The sequence below is a fragment of the Rhagoletis zephyria genome, unplaced genomic scaffold (genome assembly GCF_001687245.7).
Source record: "Rhagoletis zephyria isolate East Lansing unplaced genomic scaffold, Rhagoletis_zephyria_1.1 Rzeph_scaffold_04762, whole genome shotgun sequence".
Classification (NCBI taxonomy): domain Eukaryota; kingdom Metazoa; phylum Arthropoda; class Insecta; order Diptera; family Tephritidae; genus Rhagoletis; species Rhagoletis zephyria.
This window is the reverse complement of record NW_016161845.1, coordinates 16,749-41,609: the sequence shown is the minus strand read 5'-3', so window position 1 is coordinate 41,609 and position 24,861 is coordinate 16,749. Positions and strand designations below refer to the sequence as shown.

Genomic DNA, 24,861 nt, shown 5'->3' with positions numbered 1-24,861 from the left:
TTTGAAACTTAACATACCAATGCCATAAAAAAGGTTCTGAAGAAAGAAAAACATCATTACATATTTGTGGTAATACCAAATCGTAAACAACAAATTTGAGAAGAAGCTTGGACTCTTGTCAATATTGGTGATATTAATGCGACTGCCTGCAAGACTCTTAACTGAGGTATTCAAATGAAGTTAACAAAAAAAATATAAAGTTGGCTATAATACCATCAAGTATTTACAAAATTTGTTAAAATTGCAAAATAATCTTAGATAACCCATAAGTGTATGCAAAACCGCAAAAAATCAATTGTAATGAACCCACAGGCAAAGGTGAGGATTTAAGAGCAAGTCTTTTTTAAAGAGAAAACAAAAGGCTCCAAAGCACTTATTAACCATAGTCTCTTGAAATGAAAGCGAAAGCGAAAGCGATAACGGTTCGGCTATTGATGTCCTTACGCATACATGTACATAAGTGAGCATCCAAGTGTGTGAGTCTGTTTACGTGCTGGTATCAATAATACTGCATGTACATTTATCGCTAGATGTGTGTATGTATGTGTGTATGTGTAACGGCAGCCAGGTGACATTAAATGCCGTTACTTTTACAGCTGCTTATATTATGATTATGTTTTACATAGTTTAACAGGCGACACTTAGCTGACGGAGCTGGTGTTAGGTTCTCAACGCAACCGATCCGAATCGGAAAATAACGAAAAGACACGAGAAATGTGTTTCCTTGCAAACAAATGTTTGTACATACATATATTATACAATTATACATACATACGTATGTACATACATGTAGTAGTTAAATACTAGGCAGCAAATGAATTTTACGCATAAAAGACGCACCGATTAGCAAAGCGGATGGCCAGAAGAGGCAGCTACAAGTTGCAAGTTTACTTTCAAAAAAAAAGCGGAGCGGCGAAAGAGTCGATGACAAAAAGCAACAATTCGATGCATATGTACATACTTATATTTATCTAGTAAATATGTACAAATATATAAATGTGTATTTATCGCTATGTAAGCGTGTCTCCTTGCAGATATTTAGCAGCAGCTGCAGACATAGCAACAATAATAGAAATAATAACCTCGCCTTTAGCTAGGATATGTTCATATTGTACACTTGCTGGTAATACTAAATAGATGCTAGTAGCTCCAGGCTCATACGTACATACATATGTATGTACATATGTAGCGCGTACTATCGTTGTTGCATTTTCTGGGCTGAAAATGAGTGCATAAAAAGCTTTGAATGCGCATATTCACTATTTGCTTTTATTTGGCTTTATAAGCAACTACCACGAGCCCCCGATCCGAGAGGGCCCCGGCCCAAGAGACCGTGAGCTCAGTAAAAAACCCGAACATTTTCAACAACACTAAATTAATGCCGATTTCGCCATAAGAAAAATTCGAATTATCGGCACTATCGGTGCAAGGACATGACTACCTCCCATACCTTCTTAGTTTTACAAGTGTAATTTTAGCTACAATTATAAGCAGAATGAAGCAAAAATTGGTAGCTATCTGTAAAATTATGTTTTTAAGCTCTGTGGCAAATTTCGTTTAGTTCGGTGCAAGGAGATGACTACCTCCCATATATCCTTTTTCTCTAAAACTAGATTTTAGCTACATTTGTGTTCAGAATGTACTTAAAACTAATTATAACTATTAAAGTTAAGCGTTTTAACTCTTTGAAAAATTTTGTTTCATTTGGTTTCAGGAAATGACTACCTCCCTTAAAAATTTTAGTTATTGAAAAAAAGTTATAATTTAATATTTTCTGTAAAAATTATCATAAGCAGCGAACGCATTTTTCGGACCTAAAAACCTATAAAAAAGGCAAAACAAAATAACGAAATAGACCAGAAAATACCAAATAAAATACCGAAATAGGCAGAAAAAGGCACTAGAAATCGCAAAAAAGCAAAAGAAGGCACTAAAAAGACAAAAACCGAAAAATAGTCAAAAAATGCAGTTATTTTAGAAATGTTTATTTTGTAAGTAAAAAGAGAAAAACTATCAACTAGTTTCTTTATATGCAAAATTTGTTCGAGTTTTTATCTCACAAAACTTTAATCTCTATAATTGTAGTAACACTGAACCACAAGATGCATTTTGAAATTTCTAAACTACATGTAAGGGTATTATCACCTGTTTAGTTAGTTAATATATTTTGTCTTTGCAAAATTTAGGTGTTTTAAAAAAATACTAAATTTCCAATGTAAATTTTTTCTTACTAGTTGTTAAATGTCTTAACGAAGTATTCAAAAAATAAAAAATAAAATTTGCTTATTTTTCATTCATATATATTTATTACCTCGATTTTTTTTTTGTCGCTATTTAATAAAAATTATACACTACATCAAAACTAGGTTCATTTTTTATAGTACTAAAAACAAAACTTTGAGACCTTAACTTTTTCCAATTTTGACAATACCATAAACTTAGCTCTTTGTAAATTTTTTTTGAAACTTATGAAATATGTCTTAAAAAATGCATATAATTTTTTAAATTCCCGGCAGGAAAATCTAAAACTTCTAACTATTAAACTTCTATTAAAGCACTTCAAAGTGTACCAAAATAGCAAATAAAAAATTAAATATTCTTAGTTTGTTTTTTATTTCACTCTACCAAACTTTAGCCATTTCGGGAATTCCAATAAAAAACGCAAACGTGTTCAATGGCACAAACAACTTTTCAATACAAAATATTTACCAAAAATTTATTTCTGTTTTTAGTACGTATAGTAGTAAACAGAACTGCTAAGTTTCAAAGTAATACACTAAAAAATTAATTTTTAACAATTTTTTTTTTGTAACATAAAATACTCAGTACTTGGTAAAGGTACTCGAGTATATGTATACATACATATGTAAGTACTTCTAAGTACTGGCATCGAAACATCACTACGTATGAGTGATGTTGAGCCCTTTTTTCGGTTGCGCATACGACATGGCATCCGTATGCTCACCCAAGTCTTAAGCTGACATATTCACATACATACGTAAATAGTTTCGACGACCGTCTAACGTACATCACTGTAATTCTAATACTAATATATAATCTTGAGCCTTTATCTGTGATTTTCTTTAAGAATGAGTTAATACTATAAAAATCCACCTCTGCCTTGGCAGTCATCGATGATATTAGTTCTGCTCGTTAGCAAAAGTTCTGTTCGATAACAAAATTAGCCATCACCAGCCAGAAATCCATTTCAAGAGCGTAAGCTAAAATCCTCCCCAAAATGAGTGGGAAACCAAAAAAGTGAATGAACAGAAAATTTGCAACCTTTTGCAAAACACGAAGAAGAGGACAAGCCAACAGATTGTTCTTGTGGTTTGTTTGCAAATAAATAGGAAAAGGAAAAACGAAAGGGAAAGGGAACCTTGACTGTTTTCTTTGAAATCATTTCGATAACTGAGTGGAAGATCGACCCACATATCTCGGCAGCCGGTTCTAAAACGCCCTTGATTGAAAAAATATTTTTCGAAGGATTTCAACTGGAATAATCGATATACTTTCTTAGCAAAAGTTTAATGCTTTTTGGCGAGTTTTAATTTACTGACATTGGTCATTGCACGTAAAAGAGGAAAACGACATAAATTGTAAAATGCCGTAATTATCTCTATTTCAGTAGTAACCTCTTTTTAAATTCCTACATTTAATTAAGCTGTTGAAAAATATTAAAAAAATATATAAAAAGAATTTGTAATTTTTTGCCTATGGAAACTTTTTCATGCATTTTTTTATGCTTTTAATCTTTTTTTTATATTTCTATGAAGATTATATACGCCTAATTTTTATTGAAAACGAAAGATTGTAGTTCATATTTTACAACACAACAACAGATTTCATAAAAATTAAGTATTTTGACTGAAATTCATATCTGAGCTCACAAAGGTAAAATAGAGTTCTTTTCAGTTTCCCACCAGTCACTAGAACGGGGTATTTGAGCAAAAAAATCATCTCCCACTTAAAGCTCCGACTGTAAATGCCGAGGGTATGACGAAAAATATAAAAAGGCAGCCCCTGGGTTAAACTAAAAAAAAAAATTTCACAATTGCCTTGCAAAAATACTTTAGACAGTGGGGTGTAGGGCCCCCCTATTTCGGTCATGTATAATCAAAATTATACTCAACACTTCAAATGAACTTTTTTTTTGTTTTTGATCTATTAATACATATTATTCACTAAAAATCACTGCCAGTGCCACAATTTTAAACCAATGCAACTATGTTTAAATATATACCTTTTCAACGCTTTAAATAGTACAATACTTACAATAAATAATGCACAATGCAGCTAAATTTTTTGTTTACTTGGCAGTTCCTTTAATATTTCTACCGATTATCAATTAGCACTATTAGCGGATAAAGCGCAAAGGATTAATGGTGAACGAACTTTTTATTTGAACTGTTAATTGCTCTATGCAACTTTTACTAACTTTCTTTTAATAGAGAATAATTCACTTTGCATGCCAAAAGGATAATAAACCTGTGAAGTGGTTCCTTGAATACCGGTGGCTGCCACAAACGTTCGTTTGTTTATTTCTTAATAATGAGTAATGAATTTGCGTATGTGTTTGTGTGTGTTCGCTGTCATAGCAAGTGAAAATGAGCGAAATTGTTAACAATCCTCAACTGTTTCCCAACAACTTTGGTGGAAATCCACACTTTTTTGCTACTAATGGTTTATAACGCTGAAGTGTACATACTACTACATCCCAGAAGATTATTTAGGTAAGCCTTCTTGAGTAAAGTCATTCTAAGAGGCCTAGCCAAGAAGAGCTGAAAAAAGTGCTTCCTTGCATGCCGTCTAGAAGTGCATTACAAATGAGTTTCAATGAACATTTTAAATTGCAATAACACATATTTGATATAAACCTTAAGCAAATACTTCAAAGATGTATGATTTTTATAAATTAAAGAAGCCACTTTAAAAAAACTCCCCCAAAAGGCCTTCTGAAGTATGTCCTATAAAAGCCCTTTAGAAAGGCCTTCCATGGGTAGCGAAAGAAGAAGCCCTTCACTTTGTGCCACTTNGACTCCCCCAAAAGGCCTTCTGAAGTATGTCCTATAAAAGCCCTTTTGGAAGGCCTTCCATGGGTAGCGAAAGAAGAAGCCCTTCACTTTGTGCCACTTCAAACAAAAAGGAAAGGAGAAAGGAATGTAGAGTGCAAGGCCTCTTGACTCTCATGAAGGCCTTTCGGAAGGGGTTTTTAACTCCTGAAATTATCTACTGGGATACCATAGAGGTGAATATTAGATTAAACAATAAAACATTCTCCATAGTATGAGTGGCTGGCAAATTTCTGATTAATTTTTTGAAGTCATTCGGATAAAACAAGTAATAATTTTTGAGTGGAAAAGCAGTTGATTCATAGGCATACTCATATATGTGTTTTAGGGTGGATCGAAAAAAATCAAATTTTCGATTTCGAAATTTTAAAGTTTAATGATTTTTGGCGAGATTTAACTCATTGACTTTAGGATAGTACGTTAGAATGGTAGGAGCTGAGATCTGGTGGTAAGTACTAGAACGGGTTACTTGCGGTCAGTGGACTCTCGAACAAAAAACAAATGTTCTGCTCGAGGCAAGGACATTGTTATATGGGCGTTTCCAGCGGAAAGTCTACCGCGGAAAAAAAGTCATGTATCCAACTTATAATATAGGTATACCGGGTATGTATGTAAGCAGAAATGTTTTCGAAAAATGGTCTCGATATTTTGAAAAGCCGCATTTATGCTCCGATTTGTTTCAAATTTGGCATATACAGTGGAAACATAGTAAGGCATAGATTTGCAAAAATGTAACCGCTAGGTGGCGCTGAAGTCAAAACGAGAAATATATTCTATATAAATAAGTAACAAAATGTTTTCAATGGAAGTTTTTGTAACGTACCGTCATGAAACATCACGTCAGATACTTTGGCTGAAAAAAATTGAACGATTTTTACGTTTAAAACCTTGAAAAATTAACCTTAAATATTTCAAATATGTATATACCTAAATATTATTACCAAAAATTTGTACAAAGAGTCGTGTCCAATTCGCAAAGTTTAGCAAATTTTATAACACAAGTCAAAACTTACTTCTTGTTTTTTTTTGTACTCACTCCGAACCCAAATGTTCTAGCATCAACATGCATAATCCTTTGGGCTTAATGACTTTGGAGTCTTTTATCTTACTTCATTCCACCTAAACTTCAATGCTGGTAAAAGTTAACGACGCCTCAGATTTTGAGAGATTGTGCAGTCTTTTGTCACACGCCGTTTGACCTTATCCTCCGAAGGATGTAGTGTGAACTGTGTGAATAACTTAGCTCGCGGTAATCCGGATATTAACTGGACAGCAAAATGGCAAAGTTAACACATATTANATCTGATTAATTTTTTGAAGTCATTCGGATAAAACAAGTAATAATTTTTGAGTGGAAAAGCAGTTGATTCATAGGCATACTCATGTATACATATGTATGTACATATATACATACATATATGTGTTTTAGGGTGGATCGAAAAAAAATCTAATTTTCGATTTCGAAATTTTAAAGTTTAATGATTTTTGGCGAGCTTTAATTCATTGACTTTAGGATAGCACGTTAGAATGGTAGGAGCTGAGATCTGGTGGTAAGTACTAGAACGGGTTACTTGCGGTCAGTGGACTCTCGAACAAAAAACAAATGTTCTGCTCAAGGCAAGGACTCGTGTCCAATTCGCAAAGTTTGGCAAATTTTACAACACAAGTCAAAACTTACTTCTTGTTTTTTTGTACTCACTCCGAACCCGAATGTTCTAGCATCAACATGCATAATCCTTTGGGCTTAATGACCTTCGAGTTTTTTTTTCTTACTTCATTCCACCTAAACTTCAATGCTGGTAAAAGTTCACGACGCCTCAGATTTTGAGAGATTGTGCAGCCTTTTGTCACACGCCGTTTGACCTTATCCTCCGAAGGATGTAGTGTGAACTGTGTGAATAACTTAGCTCGCCGTAATCCGGATATTAACTGGACAGCAAAATGGCAAAGTTAACACATATTAACCGGATATGCGGATATGAACCGAATATCAAAATCGAACGAATATACACCGAATTTTCGGGTATTATGCGTATACACGAATAGCCGAACGGATATCTGGATATCCGAATGCATGAATAATCCCAGCCGTAATTTGCGCACCTTATGCGATGGAGCACAAATTTTGTGCAACATACTTTTCATGTCACTAAACCAAATTAAGGAAAAGCAAAGGAAAAATCAAGTTGGCAAAATAAACGCCCTAATGTAGTGCATTCATGCACATGTAGTATACAAACATACATATTTGTATCAGAAAGTTAATGCTACTTTAGAAGGCGCATTATTTAGAAATGAGTCAATCATTGCTGCATACATATGTACATATGTATAAGTAAATACTCCACAGGTACTGAGTGAATTCTCCACCGATTGTGGTCGGTTAGCATGACAGTATGACATAATGGGATTTTCCTGAAAATAATTTGAATGTTAACTGTTTGCTTTATTTTACTGACCCATAGCTGTATGTTGCACGGTGGGTATTGGCTAGTAAAACCACAAAAAAAGGTTAACAAAAATGTTTAAAGATGTTTCTCATAAAATGTGAAAAATTATTATTTTTGCATAGATCTCCTTTAGTCTCGGTGATGCCCAATTTCAGTACTGGTATTTCAACTGGGGCTGGAATCAAAACAGCGTACGTGTATTTATTCTATAAACATACATAGTACAATCATACATATTTCAGATACACTAAAAACTTTACAGACATAACCATAAACTATATACAGTTTTTACATCGTATGCTNGTTGGCTAGTAAAAACTAAAAAAAAAGGTTAACAAAAATGTTTAAAGATGTTTCTCATAAAATGTGAAANATTGGCTAGTAAAACCACAAAAAAAGGTTAACAAAAATGTTTAAAGATGTTTCTCATAAAATGTGAAAAATTATTATTTTTGCATAGATCTCCTTTAGTCTCGGTGATGCCCAATTTCAGTACTGGTATTTCAACTGGGGCTGGAATCAAAACATCGTACGTGTATTTATTCTATAAACATACATAGTACAATCATACATATTTCAGATACACTAAAAACTTTACAGACATAACCATAAACTATATACAGTTTTTACATCGTATGCTTCAGTATATCGGAAACTCTTTATCTATACTATAATGCCATGCATAAAGACCACCAACGATATCCCGTATTGTCTGAATCGGAAACTTGTTTCGTATGTGTTGCACTGCTATTTGGGAGTCGTTGCCCCTGCGACAAATTAAAATTTTTGGTAGTTTGTCATCAGCAAATTCTTTCGAAAAACGTTCCACAAATCTATTGTCCAATATTTCCTTCAGTGGTACATTAACTGCTGAGGGCAGACGACAAATCTCGAACTCATTCGGTGGCCGTACATCTATTAGCAAATGTGGTTGTGTACTCAAATTAATATATTCCAATACGTTGAAACGTTCATCAGGTGATAAAAGTTGTAGAGGCTGATTGCTATCTGTCGCATGCATACTACAGAAGTATTCATAGTCGATCAGTCGTGTAATCATTGGATTCTCTGAGCAAACTTTGCAATCACTTCGTCGCCCACGCAGCTTTACATTTCTAAACATGCTATTTATTCCATCAAAGATGAGTAATCTTCCAGCTAGTGTTTCACCTACTCCTGTAGCAACTTTTATAGCTTCTAATGCTTGTAGGGAACCTATTATGCCTGTGATTGCACCCATTACACCGCCATCTCCACAGTTTGTTACCGCATGTGGTGGTGGTGGTACAGGGAATAGACATCTATAGCACGGGCATGTGATACCGTGATGGTAAACAGTTAATTGACCATCAAATTGTAAAGCGCTGCCCGACACCAAAGGTTTGTTCAAAAGTACACACGCGTCATTGAGCAAGTAACGTGTAACAACATTGTCCGTACAATCCAAAGCAAAATCATACTGTTCTATAATTTCCATAGCGTTGCTGCTGTTCAACATTTCCTTGTAGGTGACAATTTGACATTTTGGATTGAGTTGCTCAAGTGCGCATTTGGCAGATTCAACTTTCGGCATACCAATCGTTCCTTCAGTGTGCAATGTTTGACGATGTAAATTGCTCCGGTCCACCGTATCGTAATCTACCAAACCCAGGCGGCCACTTCCAGCAGCAATCAGGTATTGAGCAGCCGGGCAGCCAAGACCGCCCATTCCTATAATTAGAAAGGAAGAGTTTATAAGCTTTGTTTGTGCAGCCACGCCGAAACCCGGGAGTATGAGTTGACGGCTATATCGTTCGATTTCATCATTTGAAAGGTCATTTACTCGCGGCGTGTGAACATCTCCGTCCAAGTCTTTTTCGATTCCGCAGTCAGCCTTAGCGGCACGTTGGGCTGCTTCCAAATTATGAAGTTGTCGAGTCTTGAAAGCTAACTTTCGGCGTAGTTCTTGTATTTCATGATTTAAGCTATCTAGTTCATCTTCAACATTATTTTCTTCTGTAGACATATTAAAAATCAAGTAGTTTTTTAACCCCTGAATAAATAATTTGTTGACTTATCTCAAGGCGAATTTATACAAGGTGGTAAGTCATGATTCAATAATACAAGGTTCGATAAACTGACAGTTGTCTCTCTATCACCGCTCCCTTAGCAGTGGCACCGTGTTGCTTCTTTGCAANATGACGAAGGCTGCACGCAACTTGATAGCCCATTTTACTTTACAGATGCCGTCGTCAAGGCAACAACTTAAAATTCTTGTCGCGTAATATCTTCCTGAGGTAAATTTGTTGTGATTATTACTTCACAACTCAAGGAAAAGCGCTTTGTTTATTTTTACTTGAGAAATGTCATTGCCGGCGGGAGTGTGCAATCTCTGTATCACTCTTGCGAAAACTTTTCAGGAGGTATGGAAATTCGAAAGTGGCGCAATAACATTTCGCGATTCAAGGACCAGCAGGTAGTTTGAGAAAAATAAAGAGGTTACATGACCTTGGAAGTGAAGCCGCGTTATAAGTAACGAAATGTCATGGAAGGAAAATGTCAAGAATGACACATCGTAGTAAATGCAGACACTAAGTCTGTGTTTATACATGGAAACTTTTGTCGCAGCAATTTTTTTATATTCCCTTTTGCTGTTGCTTGTTTCATTCACACACGATGACGTTTTTTATATGCAATTGTTGCTATCAGCTGTGAACAGCTAACTCAATTTACACAGGCGAACGAGAGCACAAAGCGTGTTGCCCGAGCACGAGCAACTGGATGTCCCTCTCCTTACCGGGCCGTTACACATTCAATTTTCCCTTTTCAATTTTCAATACTCTCACACTTTTTCACTAACACACTCTTATTTATTGCTTGAATGGGCAAATTGCTCTCAATTTTTCCCTTTCAATTGAGTTTCAATTTTGCTTTCAATTTTGATCAGCTTTTCAGCATTGGTATGCGGATTTTGTGAAAATAAAAAAATACTAAGCTTATGCATGTGTTAATTTACAATGGAATTAAAATGGAAAATATTATTCAGAAGCTAGTTAGTTACATTGTTTTCTTGAAGGCGACATGTTGATAATGAACCTACGTAATGGCTTTCAATTTTGATGATTTTTGACAAGCAATGTGTGTGAGGAAATTGAAAGGCAAAGCTGATTGTGTGTCGTCAGCGTTACCTCGTCACGCTCTCTTCAAACATCGAGTTGCCTCAGCAAAAATTGCCGTGTATAAATGAGCACTAAGAGAACTGTCAACAATTCTCTACATTGATTTTTGGCGTTTCGAGAAATAAAAAGCGGCTTGTTCTGTAAAATTTGGCCGATTTCGATTCGCGTTTGATTGCACATTCCAATTTGTAAGATTTTTTAAGAAAAAATAGGTCAAAAAGTTTAGTAAAGGTGCGATTGCTACGCGCATCAAACGATTTTGTAATAAAAAGGTAAAAAAAGCTAGAAGAATAACTTATTCAGATTGCATGGACACATTTTTTGGCTGACGAAATGGAGAATATTAAGACAAATTTTGATAAAATAATGGAAAAATTCAATGATAGTATAACGCATTCAGCACCAAAAAAACTCAGCTTTGATTACTTGAACGATTCATTCAATGATTCTGGTACTTGTAAGTAAAATTTTTACCTATTTACATATATATGTATACACAATTGTTTAATATATTTAACTTAAACTGTGATTACAGTACCGAAAAAACGTCGCCACGATAATTCGCATCTCAGTTGTGATAACGATAGCAATACCTCTGCAAGCAGTGTCCCACCTAGTCCTTGGGAAACCCGTCGAATTAAGGCGGACTTGATTGAAGCCAAGTCTCGGGTAGGTTTGGGATGCAGTGTGTATTACCAATTTCCTTTTAACTTTGTGTATTTTATTTACAGATTTCTAAGCTAAAACTGGAGATTGACCGCCAACACAAGTTGCGTGCGGAGATAGAAACTCTCTACGAAAGCAAAGTAACTGAGTTGAAAAAACAGTGTGAGTTTTCCGCTAGTAAGGTGCAGGACGTAGAAAAGCATTTGCAAGTTGTCCGAAAGCGTGAACAGGGCGCCAAGCAAGAGCTTCTACGTACCCAACGGGAACTCACACAACAAAAACATCGCTACGAAGAAGAACTACATAAACTGCAGCGCGAAAAGTTAGAAATCGAAGATCATTCGCGCCAAATGCAGAACAGCATGGAGAATGAGTTAAGTGAATACCGACGGCACACTGATAAATTAGAAATGGTAAATTGATAGTTAATAACAGAATAACTGCTTGCAGTAGTATTTTTACTAAAAAATATAAAATTTATGAAGGAACTTGATTTGGTAACTGATGAAATGGCAAATCTAAAAGGCTTACTTGATGAGTATAAATCGCATGCAGATGCCTACGAGTCACTTAAAATGGAGCATGAGAAGGACCAGCAAGAATTAGAAACCGCCCATTCACGCATTAAAGAACTGGAGTACCAAATAGCATCATATGAAGATTGGAAGGAAATTACTAAGGTAAAATATATCATCATCAACGTTATACATTACACATTGCATTAATAATTTTTTCATTAATTATTTAATTAATTTATTTATTCACAGAAATCACAAACGCGTTTACTCAGCATTCCAGATATGGATAAGGAACTTGAGCGTTTACGCACAAATAACAAAAACTTGCAGGAATTATTGGGCAACAAGTTGCTACTGGAAGAACAGGTTCATGATTTAAAAAAACGTTTGGCGCGTGAGGAAGGTGGTCGTAATGAAGCGGTAGCCCTGCAAGTAAAACTTACTCATATGGAACAAGAACTAAAGGAATGGGTGAAGGTAGCACAGGATCATTGTTTACCTAACATGTTGGTCAGTCCGATGGCTCTGCGTTCTCGTATAGAGCAGTTGCTACAAAATGATATAATAATGCTGAGTGAAAAACGAAGCACACAGTCCGAGACAAAGTCCGTCAAGTCGGAGTTGCTGGATTACAAACAGGTATACATAGTATATTTAATATGCAATTATTACAGTTTTTACATGAAGAAACTTTCTATCAACTGTTTTCGTTCATGGTTTTAGAAATGCGAAATTTATGTTAAAAACATTGAGGAACTTAACGTTGCTCTAAAAAGGCATAAGAACTTCAAGGAACGCGTGCAACGCAAACTATTTTTAGTTTCTAAGGAACGTGACTGTTACAAGCAGCTGTTGGAGAACTTTGAAAAGGATCTTACCTGTGAGTACTTAGTTTTTAACATTGCCTAGTGCAAATATTATTACATTAGCAAAATTCTTTCAGTCTCCTATGCTAATGCCGGTGCTGATGGCAATAATGGTGATGTGCAATTACGCTCACGCCTGGACATGCTGGAGAAGACCCTTGTGGGCTATAAAGATATGTGCAGTAATTTGGAGAAGGAATTGACGAACGCCAAGCAATTGCCCGTCGCAGATCAATCAATAGAAAATGTCATAAGTACAGAAGTCTATGAGCATACAAAGAAAGAGTTGGATGCCATAAGACTTGAAAATGAGCGATTGCGGCGACGTAAAGAAGAGCTAGAACTTGAGCTGGAGCATCGATGCTTAAAAGGTGACTTCAACGTGGGCAAATATAAAGTTGTGCATTTGGCGAAAAATCCTGCAGCTGAAGCTTATGAAAACTCTCAAAATTTGATTGAGAAATTGCAAGCTGAGGTAGATTTAATATAAATCTAGATTGTATTATTGTTAATTTAATGCTTAATTATCTTCAGATTGAACGACTAAAGCGCCGCAATAAAAAGTTGGAGGAGGACAACGAAGTTACACAAGCACGTCTAAATGAAACGACCAACATGACCATAAACATAAAAGAAATGAATCAATTGCGCGCAGAACTTGAGTCAGCCAACTCTAAAATGAAAAAAATGAAAGAGTGCTACAAGTCAGCTAGTATGGAATTTCGGGAAGTCTGTTATTTGCTTTTTGGCTATAGGATCGATCGGTTGGGGCTGAATACCAACTATAAGTAAGTACTTCATAGACTTTGGTATATGTGCAGCATATCGCATTTGATTCATTCATTGACCTATTTTCTTTTTTAACTTAGGCTGTCCAGTATGTATGCGGAGAGTCCTGATGACTATTTAAATTTCCGTTTGAATGAAACAAATCATGCAATAGACATGCTTGAAACACCATATTCGGCAACACTCAAACAGTTAATAGAAACCCAATTGGTTGGAAATAAATCTTTACCGGCGTTTTTGAGCTCTTTGACACTTGAGCTTTTCCAGCGTTCTACAGTAACCATGTCCTAAGCGCAATATGGGGTTACGATATGTTCTTGCTATTTGAATGAAATTCGTTTGCTTGCCTAACAACTAGCATAACTGATTCAAAATAAATTCGAGTTGGTAAGGCGTTCACATACTTAGACATTTGGAAGGTCCAGAGCACCAAATAGATTTATACCCGGTTTTCTATATTATTTTTGCTATGTAATGCATTATTTTATAAGTACGTATTTCATAATAATAATTTGTTTGGCTAATGCCGAGCTAGCTTAGATGTGTGCAATCATGATTTTTCATCTTGATACTGAATAGACGTTCAAGTATACATATAAGGCTTTTAAAAAATATGGATTCATTGAATTAAGTCAAGAATTAAATCTTGCGTGTTTAAGTATATGTGCTTTAACCCGAACACTTCAAAATTAAATATTCCCATAATCAGCTCTAATCTTCCAAACCAAGACGGAATTGCCTAGTGAAGGATGGTCCCATTCTTCAGAAATTCACGCGGAACATTTTTGGCACGTATCACCACAATGAAAATGTGATTTATTTAATGTTATTCATGCATCCATACATGTTTATCTAAACAACTAACAGACATGACGCTTGTTTTGTCGCGCAAAACAAAAATTCCTTTAAGAGATAAAAATGTGTTTATATATAGATATGTATATGGACGTCATTGGCAACTAAAAAAAAAAAACGAACTGTGCACGCTAACAAAGAATTTTTCGCAATAACTGTTGTACACTAATCACATTGCACTTTAACTTACTTACGATACCAATAAGTTTTCTGAGTCCATCACTTTTAGTTTTGCAATAAAAATAGTTGCAATCAAATTTTATAGTTTCTACGTTTTTCTTATTTTTTTTTGTATGATAAGAAAACACCGCGTAATCGATTTATTTGTCGAGTTTATTATGGACCGACGGCGGCTGACACAAGTAACAATCACACTACTAGTTATTACACATCCGTCTGTCACAGCCTCTTTTATTTCGCAAGCAGCTCTTTTGCTTTGGGCTATGCTTCGTCACTTAATTTCATTTACGCTATTGTTGTACACATTAGCACACAGCTAGCAACCACAATATCAAACAATAACAGAACGTTACGAAAGATTGGCGCAAGAGTTTAGGAGGCAGTACACACAATCTTTAAAGATTGATAAAACTGCGGCTGATATGGAGTCGTGTACCCATTATTTGCAATGCATACATATGCATGAGTAATTATACAAACTAATGGTTCTATATGAATGCAAAAACGAAAGAGTTGCTGGCGAGTAACTTGTAGATTGCCGAGTTTTAGTTATTTGAAAAAAATACTAGCATTAATTGTACCTTCCGCTAACAAAGTGTGAATGTGAAAATCTAATTCCTTTAAATACTTCATAAATTTATACATTTTAGGTGATAAATATATCAATAATATAAAAACAAAATCTTATTTTAAACAGCCAAAATCTTGCTGACCTGCTCCGGCGTTTTACTAAATATAGACTCTGGATTGTCGAAATCGTTTGCCGGATCGTGAACACGTTCGTATATTTGCTTGTATATAGCGACGATAACGTTGAAAGCTCGCTTTTGCACAGAGTTGCGATGACCACTGGACATTAACAACTGAACTTGTGGCAGCAGTAACATTTCTGGCATTTCTAAGAAAGCTTCCATTTTATTCATGAATATTTTAAGTAAATTCGCCTCAATTTTGGTTTGATTGTTTTGTAGTATTGTATAGATCGGACCTAGATTTAGATTGGCCACCAAAGAAGATGCTTGTTCAGAAATTAGCGTGTCGATTTGTGCATCTGACTGTGCTTGTAAACGCTCTACGCGTTCGTCCATGTATTCGTACACTGCCAATGAGCTTTGCATATGATAGAGACAGTTTAGAAGATAGACAGCCATATCGATTGTAGGTAAATGTGAAGCTGATTCCTGTACTGATTGCAACAGAGGATCTATAACACAAGATACGATCTTTGTAATGTCTGTTTGTCGACCATCGACCATGGTAGCTACTGATAGGATCTCTTTGAGCATGTTCAAAAGGCGACCAACACTCGCTGGTGGTACCAAATCCCGCTGCGGCGGTTCAAGACCTAAATTGGCGCTGGCTGGACGTTGTAGAATGCTGCGGACTTGTTTGGAGAGCGAGTTCAAATAAATCTCCTCACTAGACTTTTGTAAATCAATAAGGGTTTGCTCAAGTGCACCTCCTTTGACCACCTGCAATAAAATAAAGTTATTACAAGGCACATACTTGTATGTGCCAGTGACATGGTACTTGTTTTATAATTTGTTGGTAGAAGCGTAATAAGTTCGATATCGCAAACAAAACGATAGTATCCTTTTCTGAAGTCAATATGGTTTCCACGCGCACCTTGAGAGGATGGCATACACCATCAGCAACGTAGGCTAAGGCGGTTTGCGTTTGCTCTGACAAATCTGAAAGCAAGCTTTGTTTATATATATATTTAGAGATTAATTCATTATACCATTTTTATCGCATTTCTTTAGCAGCAACGAAAGGTTTTCCTTTTCATTCGGTATTGCTTGATGGAGCCATGCAAACATGTCGCCAATGTAACGTTTTGGATCATGTGCATGCATTTCAATAGGCCTTGGATTGCCACTGGCACCACCCTCTGTCAATGCTTCAATAAAAAGTCGCACTAGCACAGCACGACGCGCAATAGCGTATTCATCAATTACATATCTGAAAGGATAAACATTCAAGTGTCAGATACCTTATGTTTCCGTCAAATGAAATTTCAACATACTTGAATAGTACTGGTCTGTCTTGGAGCCGACTCATTGCTTCAATTACCAAAGAACCAATTTCATTATTTTCCAGATTCCGACAGTGATTTTGCGTCCACCGATAAAGTCGCTCAAATGCTCCCTCTTGATGTAAAGTCATTTCCTCCATTATTTCCAAAGCTGCTGTCTGATAGCCACATTGCATTAGAGCTCGGCAGTCCGCGTGAATACTTTGGACCCGGTTCAGCACAGTGAAAAATTCAGACACAATTGGTGCATCTTTTGTAGTACCATAAAGTATTTGGTGTTCGGGTACAGTGAGTTGAAAACGTGCTAGGAAAGCCTCGGCTATCTGTTGATCAACCTGAAGCCGTTCGCGCTCCGTCTGCAACGAATTAGTTTGAGTAATCAGGTCATGAGTTAAAGCTTTTGAAGATTCTAAGTTTGACTTCATAGCCTGAACAGATTTTGACATGGTATCTAGATCTTCGCATACTGCATCAAGCGTATTCTTGACTTCTCGAAAGGCCCCAAGAAAACTATCGTTTATGCCGACTGTACGACGTTCAATCTCACTACGAAGATTACGCCGATTTTGCAAGGTGTTTTCAGTAAAAAAGTTGGAAAGATTACTAAGCGCGCCCAGAGTATCCTATGAAAATAGAAAACGTTTTACCTAATTCAGTTAGAGATACCAGGACCACAAACTTTATCGCCTTCCAATCTTGTTTCGAGGATCTTATTCACGCGTTTCTGAATTGGATCCTCACTCTTGGAGTCCTCGGTAGATGAACTCATATTTCTTGGCAAAATATAAGCTTTTCACAATAAACAATAAACACAAAAAATTATAAATCTTCTACAGAAAACGTCAACGTCAATAGGTGCGTTCGACAAGTCAAAAATTTGTAATAGTTGTGCCAAATTTTTACTGGATGGCGTTCGATAACGACAAAAAATTATCCAACACACAAAAATTGAGAGAGCAAGCGTCCATTTTGATGCAANCAAAAAATTATAAATCTTCTACAGAAAACGTCAACGTCAATAGGTGCGTTCGACAAGTCAAAAACTTGTAATAGTTGTGCCAAATTTTTACTGGATGGCGTTCGATAACGACAAAAAATTATCCAACACACAAAAATTGAGAGAGCAAGCGTCCATTTTGATGCAAGAGAAGCGTTCATTTTGTACTGGCAAAATTTTAGTCAGCAAAAATTATCCAACACGAAAACATATGATCACAAAACATATGGTTGCAATTTTTGTAAACAAACAAAATTGCATTTTCCGAGTTTTGGTATTTATATGCTTTTTGGCTGCCTGCTATTTGACTTTATGATAGCGCCAACTAGTTTTTACCATGGTTTTTACTTCTAGAAATGTTAGGTCCGTGTTATGCAGAAATTTTGTTTGGCAAACTGCGTGCAATTGTTGTTGCAGCAAACTCGGAGAGAGCGAGTTTGGCGACTCTCACAGCAAACTAATTTTGTTTGGTCAAACTGCAGCAAATTCGGTGTTGTCATATACAAAAATTTTAAATTTTGCGCGTTATGTACATCTGAAATTCTCATTTCGTGTTGGCAATAGCCAAGAAAACCATANTTCAAGTGATGGCTAATTTTCTGTTCGTTTACTTTTTTGCTTTTTCTTCTGTTTGGGAGAGAATTTTCGCTTACTCTCTTGATTTTGATTGTTGGCTGGTGTTGGCTAATTTTAGGTGCGTTCGCGTAGCTGTTAATTGTTCAAGTTTAACCAAAACTTACAGGTTTTTGCGTTCGCGTACGCAAAAAACTTGCAAAGTAGGGGAAATTGAGAGAGCAAAGTGACATTTAATTTTGAGGGGAAGCTGTTAGTTTCTGTTGGAAAAATTTTTGCCAACAGCAATTTGCCAACAGGGAAACAGCTGATCAAAAACAGCTGGTTGGCATTTACGCAAATCACAAAATTGAATTTGATGGTTTGGAAGATAAAAATTACAAAATGCGAGTAATTAAACTTGTAAGAAATAAGTAGTTATTTGTTTAATCAATAAACTGTGTCAGTATAACACTTTGCGACGACTTTTCGTACGTTTTAAATTTTACACTTTTGTATGTAAACAAAAATTATATCAGCTGTTCGTCTAACTTGCAAGTTTCTGCAAATTTTCTGTTCGCGTACTATTTTGGATATTTCTCTTTTGTGAGAGAACAGATGACATTTCGCCGGAATTTTGCAGTTGGTTGGTTTCTGCTGGAGATTTTAAACGAACGCACCTTTTGTTATCGAACGCAGCTAATAACAAGAACTTTTGTCAAAACTTTTGTTGTACGTTGCGATCAGCTGTTCATTGCATTGCCAGAGGTAGTTCTACGAAAGGAGAAAAATAGATAAAGCAGATTAGATACATTTTCGAAAGAGCATAACTCGAACATCAAATAACTGAGTATGATTTTGGAAAAATTGTAAAAAAAAGTTCTGAAATTTCTTCATGATGTCAAAAGGTATTTGGTTCAACAAGTGAAGCTTAAACCGCGATACGGTAGCACTGGAAAGGGGCTGTTCAGTGAACGTCAGTTTCGTTTCTTGAAAGAAATGCGTTCTCTTGTTTTTGAACAGCTGATTGGTCGTCGTAAATTTTGCAGCAATTTTAGTGAAAACTACCAAAATCTTATTTGTAAACAATTGAAAACCATTTAAAAGATTGCATATATTTATAACTGAAATATGAGCAAAGCTTTGCAAAGTTTGACCGCTCAGTATACAGATTCGGAGAATGAAGGCGAACCAGAGGATTCTAGCCCGGACTCGTCTAACTCGCAAGCATCCCAGGTTCCTTTTTAACATATTTTCTATTGTTCAAAAACTAATGATGTCTACATTTATTGAAGGCTATTATTCCAAAACTACCGAGCATCAAAGGAAGCCCCGAAAAGACGCCAACCGAAAAAGAACGGAAAAAGAAAAGGCGCAAAAAGTCTGTACGTCGCCTGGTTAGTTATAAAGATGACACAGTGATATCCGATGGTGACGAAGAAGAAAGTGCTTCTTCGCAGTCAAACAATGAGTCCCAATCAGAAGGCGAAGACGATGATGGAAGTGCTCATAGTAATGTGTTGACTTCAAGAGATACCAGTAGCAGTGTACAAATGGAAGTTGATGAGACGACTGAGCAAGGAAATGAGTCTAAATCGCCAAAAAAAGCTGATAAGCTTAGTAAATATGCTCATTATGGATTTTCTTTACCTCCGGAGCCTAAAGGTAAACCTTCGGCAGATTTGGTCGATAAAATCAAGCATTTATATGAGAAAATGGAAACAACCAATATGGATATGAATCGCGTTATACAAGAGCGCAAAGAATTCCGAAATCCCAGTATTTATGAAAAACTTATACAATATTGTGACATAAATGAATTTGGCACAAATTATCCTCCGGAGATCTATGACCCGCTGCAGTGGGGGTCAGAAAGTTACTATGAAGAATTGGCACGTATACAAAAAAGTGAAATGCTCAAACGGCAAAAAGAACGTAAGGACACGGATAAAATCGAGCAGGCCACAGCACTGGCACGTAAAGTCGAAGAGGAAGCTAAGAAGAGGTAAAGGGATTACTGGTGCTTAATGAAAACTTTATTTATTTTAAATCTCGTCATAGAAAATCCAAATGGGACCAGCCGGCTGCTGCGGTTAAACCGGTACCGCCAACATTAACCACCACAGTTACCGGTACAAAAGGCACTGTAATATCTGCATTTGGTTCCTTGCCAAAGAAACCATCAGCTTAAAGTTTTGCTTCATAAAATGTTTCAGCAGCACAATAATGCTATGTATTTTAATTGCCGATACGTACATATAAATAGATATATAACTGAGAAATAATAAATAATAATACAACATTGCTCGTCAATTTTATTTTAAAACTCTCGGTTGCACGTAAAATTGTAAAACCAATGAACAAGTTATTTATTTATTAACAAATAGCCTACGCTAATACAATTGTTCTTATATATAAGTTTCAATGGAGAAAAGCTGCAACTAACAATAGAGCCGACTTTATCAATTTTCGACTATAAATACGCCCCAATATTTCAAAATTAACAATGTACAGACAGCAAGAGAATACGGGACAAAGTTAAAAAAGAAATATAGACAGATGTTAGATTTACCAAAAGGTATAGATGTGGGGTAAGGTTTTTGTCAAGGCGAATTTATACAAGGTGGTGTTGATGGCGAATTTAGATTTTCGCCGAGGTACGTCTTAATGTCAAAATGATGTGTTTGCTGTAAATTGAATTCGCCTTGTTTACAACAAGCACATCATTTTGACATTCAGTAGGCCGCGGCGAAAATTTAACTCGCCATCAACACCACCTTGTATAAATTCGCCTTGGTTTTTGTGAAGAAATGATACAAGGCGAATTTATACAAGGTGGTGTTACTGGCGATTTAGATTTTCGACGCGGTACTACTGAATGTCAAAATGATGTGTTTGTTGTAATACGAATTCACCTTGTTTGCAACAAACACATCATTTTGACATTCAGTAGTACCGCGGCGAAAATTTAACTCGCCATCAACACCAGCTTGTATAAATTCGCCTTGGTGTTTGTGAAGAAATGATGCAAGGCGAATTTATACAAGGTGGTGTTACTGGCGAATTTAGATTTTCGCCGCGGTACTACTGAACGTCAAAATGATGTGTTTGTTGTAATATGAATTCACCTTGTTTGCAACAAACACATCATTTTGACATTTAGTATTACCGCGGCGAAAATCTAAATTCGCCAGTAACACCACCTTGTATAAATTCGCCTAGTAGTGTAACTGGCGAATTTACAACAAACACATCATTTTGACATTCAGAAGCACCACGCCGAAAACCTAAATTCGCCTTGAACACCACCTTGTATAAATTTGCCTCAAAATCGTGATAAAAACATTACAAGGTAAATTTATTCTCTCAATTCGTCGGCCCTGTTTTGTTTCTGACGTTTGCCAACATTTTAAAATCTTATAAAATTGAAAATAAAAAAATTAAATTGTCACAATTGTTTTTGTTTGAGATAGAAAATGAGAATGTGTGTGTGAGTTTGAGTTTTGTATTTTAAAATTATATTGTTGGCAAACGTCAGACTGCCTCTCAATGGGTTTACCTTGATATGTTTTTATCATGCTTGAAATCAAGGTGAATTTATATAAGGTCAAAACCACCTTGTATAAATTCGCCTTGCTTGAAATGATAGGTGGATTATTTCCGCCTTGGAACACCCCTACGACGAATATTATAATAATGCTCTATTTCCACGCACCCATTAGCCGATTAAATAATGTTTAAATACTTTTCTCGGGCCCATTTATATTTTCTTCGCAGCCAAACAGATCGCGAGAGCGGAGAGTGGTACATTTTCATTCGTTGGGACGTTGGTAGACTCATGAAAACAATTTCAAATATCAGAAAAAGAATTTTAAACGAATCCGACCTTAAATAATCCGGATATTTCCAGTAGTGTGGTAACGTTGTCACCATTATTTTGTTGGCAGCACTGCATGTCTTCGTTTGCGGCGAAACAAGGCGACAAGAATTTGGTTGTCGGTTGTTGAGCTGTTGTGCCTGATATATTTTCTTTTCTATTTGAATTTTATAATTTCCGATTAAATTTTGCTCAAAGTTCCGCGTTTTCCATAAAAAACTAAGCTCTGGTGTTTGAGCGTCATAATCCGTCGCGAACAGGCATATTGCATTTACAATTAAAGCGTAAATGTTCCATTAAAACTCGTCTAAAATATTTGGTGAAATAATTGCGAAGTGAAAAAACCTGATATTACGGGCTCCGTGCTGCGGCTAGCGTGTAAGCAAAAGGAAAAAAAAAATAATTGCAATCTTTTGTCTTAGCATAAATTGCTGAGCGGTAATTCGTACGAACAAAAAATAATACAACGACTAGTATCTACACAAGTTATTTGGCAGATTGGATTTGCTTCAAGGCTAGATTGCATGTCTGGCACCTGAAAACTTTGGGAATTCTGCATATATCCATAATTCCACGTCCCTTCAACATTTTTTTGTTTGAACGTTGTATGCATGGAAAACCAACGCAGGTGTCTTGCCCTTTGTGAGAAACTAAAAGGTAAGTCAACTATGTTGTATATGTAAATATGTGTATATGCACCCTATGGAACTTGAAATCATTCTACTCACTTGCTTTACTTTGTAACATATACATATACATATTTGTATACTCTCAACATCTTGGTGGGCTTATAAATAATTGTTGTTGTAACTGCATGTNCATATACATATTTGTATACTCCTCTCAACATCTTGGTGGGCTTATAAATAATTGTTGTTGTAACTGCATGTATGTAAATTCACCCAGAGTTTTTGGGGAGTGATACTGGATTGACAGTCCTTGGTCAAATATAAAACTGGGACGATCCAGTTATGTATACCCGCCTTTAGTGGGAATAGATAAGTAATAATAGAATAGAAATTGCCAAGAACAAATAAAACGAAGTACCTACTTTCTTCGCCTTGGCAGATTTCTTAAATGTATACAGTCTATTTAATACAAATTTGTATAATCTTTATTTCATGGTATATCTACATATGTACTTAATTGACTGTGAAACTATTCGTGGAGCTTTGTACTTGATTGAACCAAGGGTGTGTGAAAAGTTTGTTTTCTATAAAAAATTTTAGCACATAATAAACATACACAAAACGTTTCGGTATACATACATTGTACATTTACCACCCGCTGCCCGTTCAGCGAATGTAGGTATGTATGTATATAAAAAACGCCAAAAAGTATTACGTGCACTTTGATGCAATTAAGAAAAATTTGCGAAATGGGGAAAATTACGCGCTTGAGAAGCAAGAAGCGAAATTTCATGGCATTTTCTTCCTAATTGAACTACCTTATTTTCATTGACATAAATCTCTTCCTCCTAATGATCATGCTGTCAAAAGGAATTATACATATTCGCGGATATGCATATGAGCACACGTTTATAGGTTTTATTAAAACGCAACAAGTCATGTATAAATTTATGTAGGCATGTACAATAAGATATAGTGCGTAGCATTTTATGTTAAAGGGCGTGTGTGCTATCGCAATAAAAGCCAACGCCTTAAATAAATCACAACAATTTAGTCATTGCTAAATTATCATTACAGCAGAGTACATAAACAATCGGTTGTGCCTATTTCACCATTCTATGAGTCAAATAAGGAAAGATCTTTTATCGCAGTGGTTGCAATTTGACCGCTCTTGCTTAGTTTTGACTATGCAGCATTCGAGAAGTGCTTTTCGCGATGAAATTTGGAGGCATTGCGCAGCATTCCATTACGTTCCAATTAAATCCTTAGTAAATGTAATTGGCGGCAATTACGGAACTGCAAATCGCAAAGTTGGTTTGTGTGCATGTAGGCTTGCAAATGGACGCATGGCTAGCTGTGGAATTTGCTTGTAGCTCATTTATAAAAATATGCATTCGCTTGCTATGGCAGCGGTAATTAGAAAATGCCCTTTTTCGCAAAGTCTATACCACGTAACTTTTATTTAATTTTTATACATACTTACATACATATGTATTTACATGCATACTTACATATGGATATGTATATGTGTTTCTTTATAAGCGTATTTCTAATCATATGTATGTACATACATACATCCATTTGCACGCTTACACTATTTCTATTATATTAATATTTTAAAGATTTATTTCTTCTTTATTTCAGCGCGCGAAACAAGTAAACACTAGTCTCGTCTTTGCAATTGAAACAAATTCCTTTATACTCGTACAACCTATCGCCACCACTCCACGGAAATAAATTTAGCCAAGAAATTATAATTGCGTTCGACAAATAACACAATTAATTCCGAGCTAACTACTTATTTGCCAGTAAATATATTTCAGTACATACATTTCTTATAAATGTTTTAAAACGTCTTGGAAAAGAATGTGCAAAAATAACATAGACAGTAGTTTGCGACAAAATAACGTAATTAATTTTTAATTACTCTCGCGTAGAAAGTTTGCTCGTGAAATGAATTAATTCTTAGAATTAGTTTTTTTTTTTTAATAAATTAAAATATCGCACATTTCGAATCAAGCACCAAATAGAAAAAGCATCAACGTCTTTTGGAGTCTACTGTTAACATGGCGGATTCATATTACCAGGTAAGCACTATTTTATACTAAATTTGATTTGTGTCATCGATATATCGCTAGCTTAGCATGCAAAGATGCCAAGTCAAATTTTGTAATTTTAAAGGAAAGGAAAAAACTTCTTATAGCGATTTTCGCAAAT

General features: G+C 35.7%; 4 protein-coding genes and 1 long non-coding RNA gene across 5 annotated transcripts; 3 read left to right on the top strand and 2 right to left on the bottom strand.

The window, feature by feature from the left end:
* Window positions 1-8,036: 8,036 nt before the first annotated feature.
* On the bottom strand, window positions 8,037-9,602 carry Uba4 (Ubiquitin-like activating enzyme 4). The gene has a single exon (XM_017626695.1). The coding sequence runs from the start codon at window positions 9,525-9,527 to the stop codon at window positions 8,163-8,165; it is 1,365 nt and encodes a 454-aa protein (XP_017482184.1). The 5' UTR covers window positions 9,528-9,602; the 3' UTR covers window positions 8,037-8,162.
* A 1,177-nt stretch (window positions 9,603-10,779) lies between these two features.
* Window positions 10,780-14,343, top strand: Mad1 (Mitotic arrest-deficient 1). The gene is made up of 9 exons (XM_017626696.1): window positions 10,780-11,137; window positions 11,216-11,349; window positions 11,412-11,759; window positions 11,832-12,026; window positions 12,114-12,503; window positions 12,588-12,744; window positions 12,808-13,205; window positions 13,265-13,518; window positions 13,600-14,343. The coding sequence occupies exons 1-9, from the start codon at window positions 11,014-11,016 to the stop codon at window positions 13,808-13,810; spliced, it is 2,211 nt and encodes a 736-aa protein (XP_017482185.1). The 5' UTR covers window positions 10,780-11,013; the 3' UTR covers window positions 13,811-14,343.
* Window positions 14,344-14,740: 397 nt separating this feature from the next.
* Window positions 14,741-17,476, bottom strand: Cog6 (conserved oligomeric Golgi complex subunit 6). Its single transcript, XM_017626697.1, has 5 exons — window positions 17,269-17,476; window positions 16,581-17,212; window positions 16,296-16,516; window positions 16,085-16,245; window positions 14,741-16,026 (listed from the first exon to the last, which is right to left on the bottom strand). The coding sequence occupies exons 1-5, from the start codon at window positions 17,356-17,358 to the stop codon at window positions 15,244-15,246; spliced, it is 1,887 nt and encodes a 628-aa protein (XP_017482186.1). The 5' UTR covers window positions 17,359-17,476; the 3' UTR covers window positions 14,741-15,243.
* Window positions 17,477-19,122: 1,646 nt separating this feature from the next.
* LOC108371189 (SAP30-binding protein) lies at window positions 19,123-20,440 on the top strand. Its single transcript, XM_017626698.1, has 3 exons — window positions 19,123-19,374; window positions 19,434-20,143; window positions 20,200-20,440. Exons 1-3 carry the CDS (start codon window positions 19,270-19,272, stop codon window positions 20,327-20,329), a joined length of 945 nt encoding a protein of 314 aa, XP_017482187.1. The 5' UTR covers window positions 19,123-19,269; the 3' UTR covers window positions 20,330-20,440.
* Window positions 20,441-22,039: 1,599 nt separating this feature from the next.
* On the top strand, window positions 22,040-24,671 carry LOC108371190 (uncharacterized). The gene is made up of 2 exons (XR_001848723.1): window positions 22,040-22,672; window positions 24,289-24,671. It is a non-coding gene; the product is annotated as an uncharacterized LOC108371190 (long non-coding RNA).
* The last annotated feature ends 190 nt before the right edge of the window (window positions 24,672-24,861 follow it).

Excerpts from the sequence above, each read along its gene's own strand:
- Uba4 (XM_017626695.1), bottom strand. The coding sequence starts at position 9,527 with ATGTCTACAGAAGAAAATAATGTTGAAGATGAACTAGATAGCTTAAAT.
- Mad1 (XM_017626696.1), top strand. The coding sequence starts at position 11,014 with ATGGAGAATATTAAGACAAATTTTGATAAAATAATGGAAAAATTCAAT. Across the intron at positions 11,138-11,215 it reads ATTCAATGATTCTGGTACTT|TACCGAAAAAACGTCGCCAC; the intron begins GTAAGTAAAATT and ends CTGTGATTACAG. Across the intron at positions 13,206-13,264 it reads TTGAGAAATTGCAAGCTGAG|ATTGAACGACTAAAGCGCCG; the intron begins GTAGATTTAATA and ends AATTATCTTCAG.
- Cog6 (XM_017626697.1), bottom strand. The coding sequence starts at position 17,358 with ATGAGTTCATCTACCGAGGACTCCAAGAGTGAGGATCCAATTCAGAAA. Across the intron at positions 16,246-16,295 it reads AAAGAAATGCGATAAAAATG|ATTTGTCAGAGCAAACGCAA; the intron begins GTATAATGAATT and ends GCTTGCTTTCAG. Across the intron at positions 16,027-16,084 it reads ACCAACAAATTATAAAACAA|GTGGTCAAAGGAGGTGCACT; the intron begins GTACCATGTCAC and ends ATTTTATTGCAG.
- LOC108371189 (XM_017626698.1), top strand. The coding sequence starts at position 19,270 with ATGAGCAAAGCTTTGCAAAGTTTGACCGCTCAGTATACAGATTCGGAG. Across the intron at positions 19,375-19,433 it reads CTAACTCGCAAGCATCCCAG|GCTATTATTCCAAAACTACC; the intron begins GTTCCTTTTTAA and ends CATTTATTGAAG. Across the intron at positions 20,144-20,199 it reads GAAGAGGAAGCTAAGAAGAG|AAAATCCAAATGGGACCAGC; the intron begins GTAAAGGGATTA and ends ATCTCGTCATAG.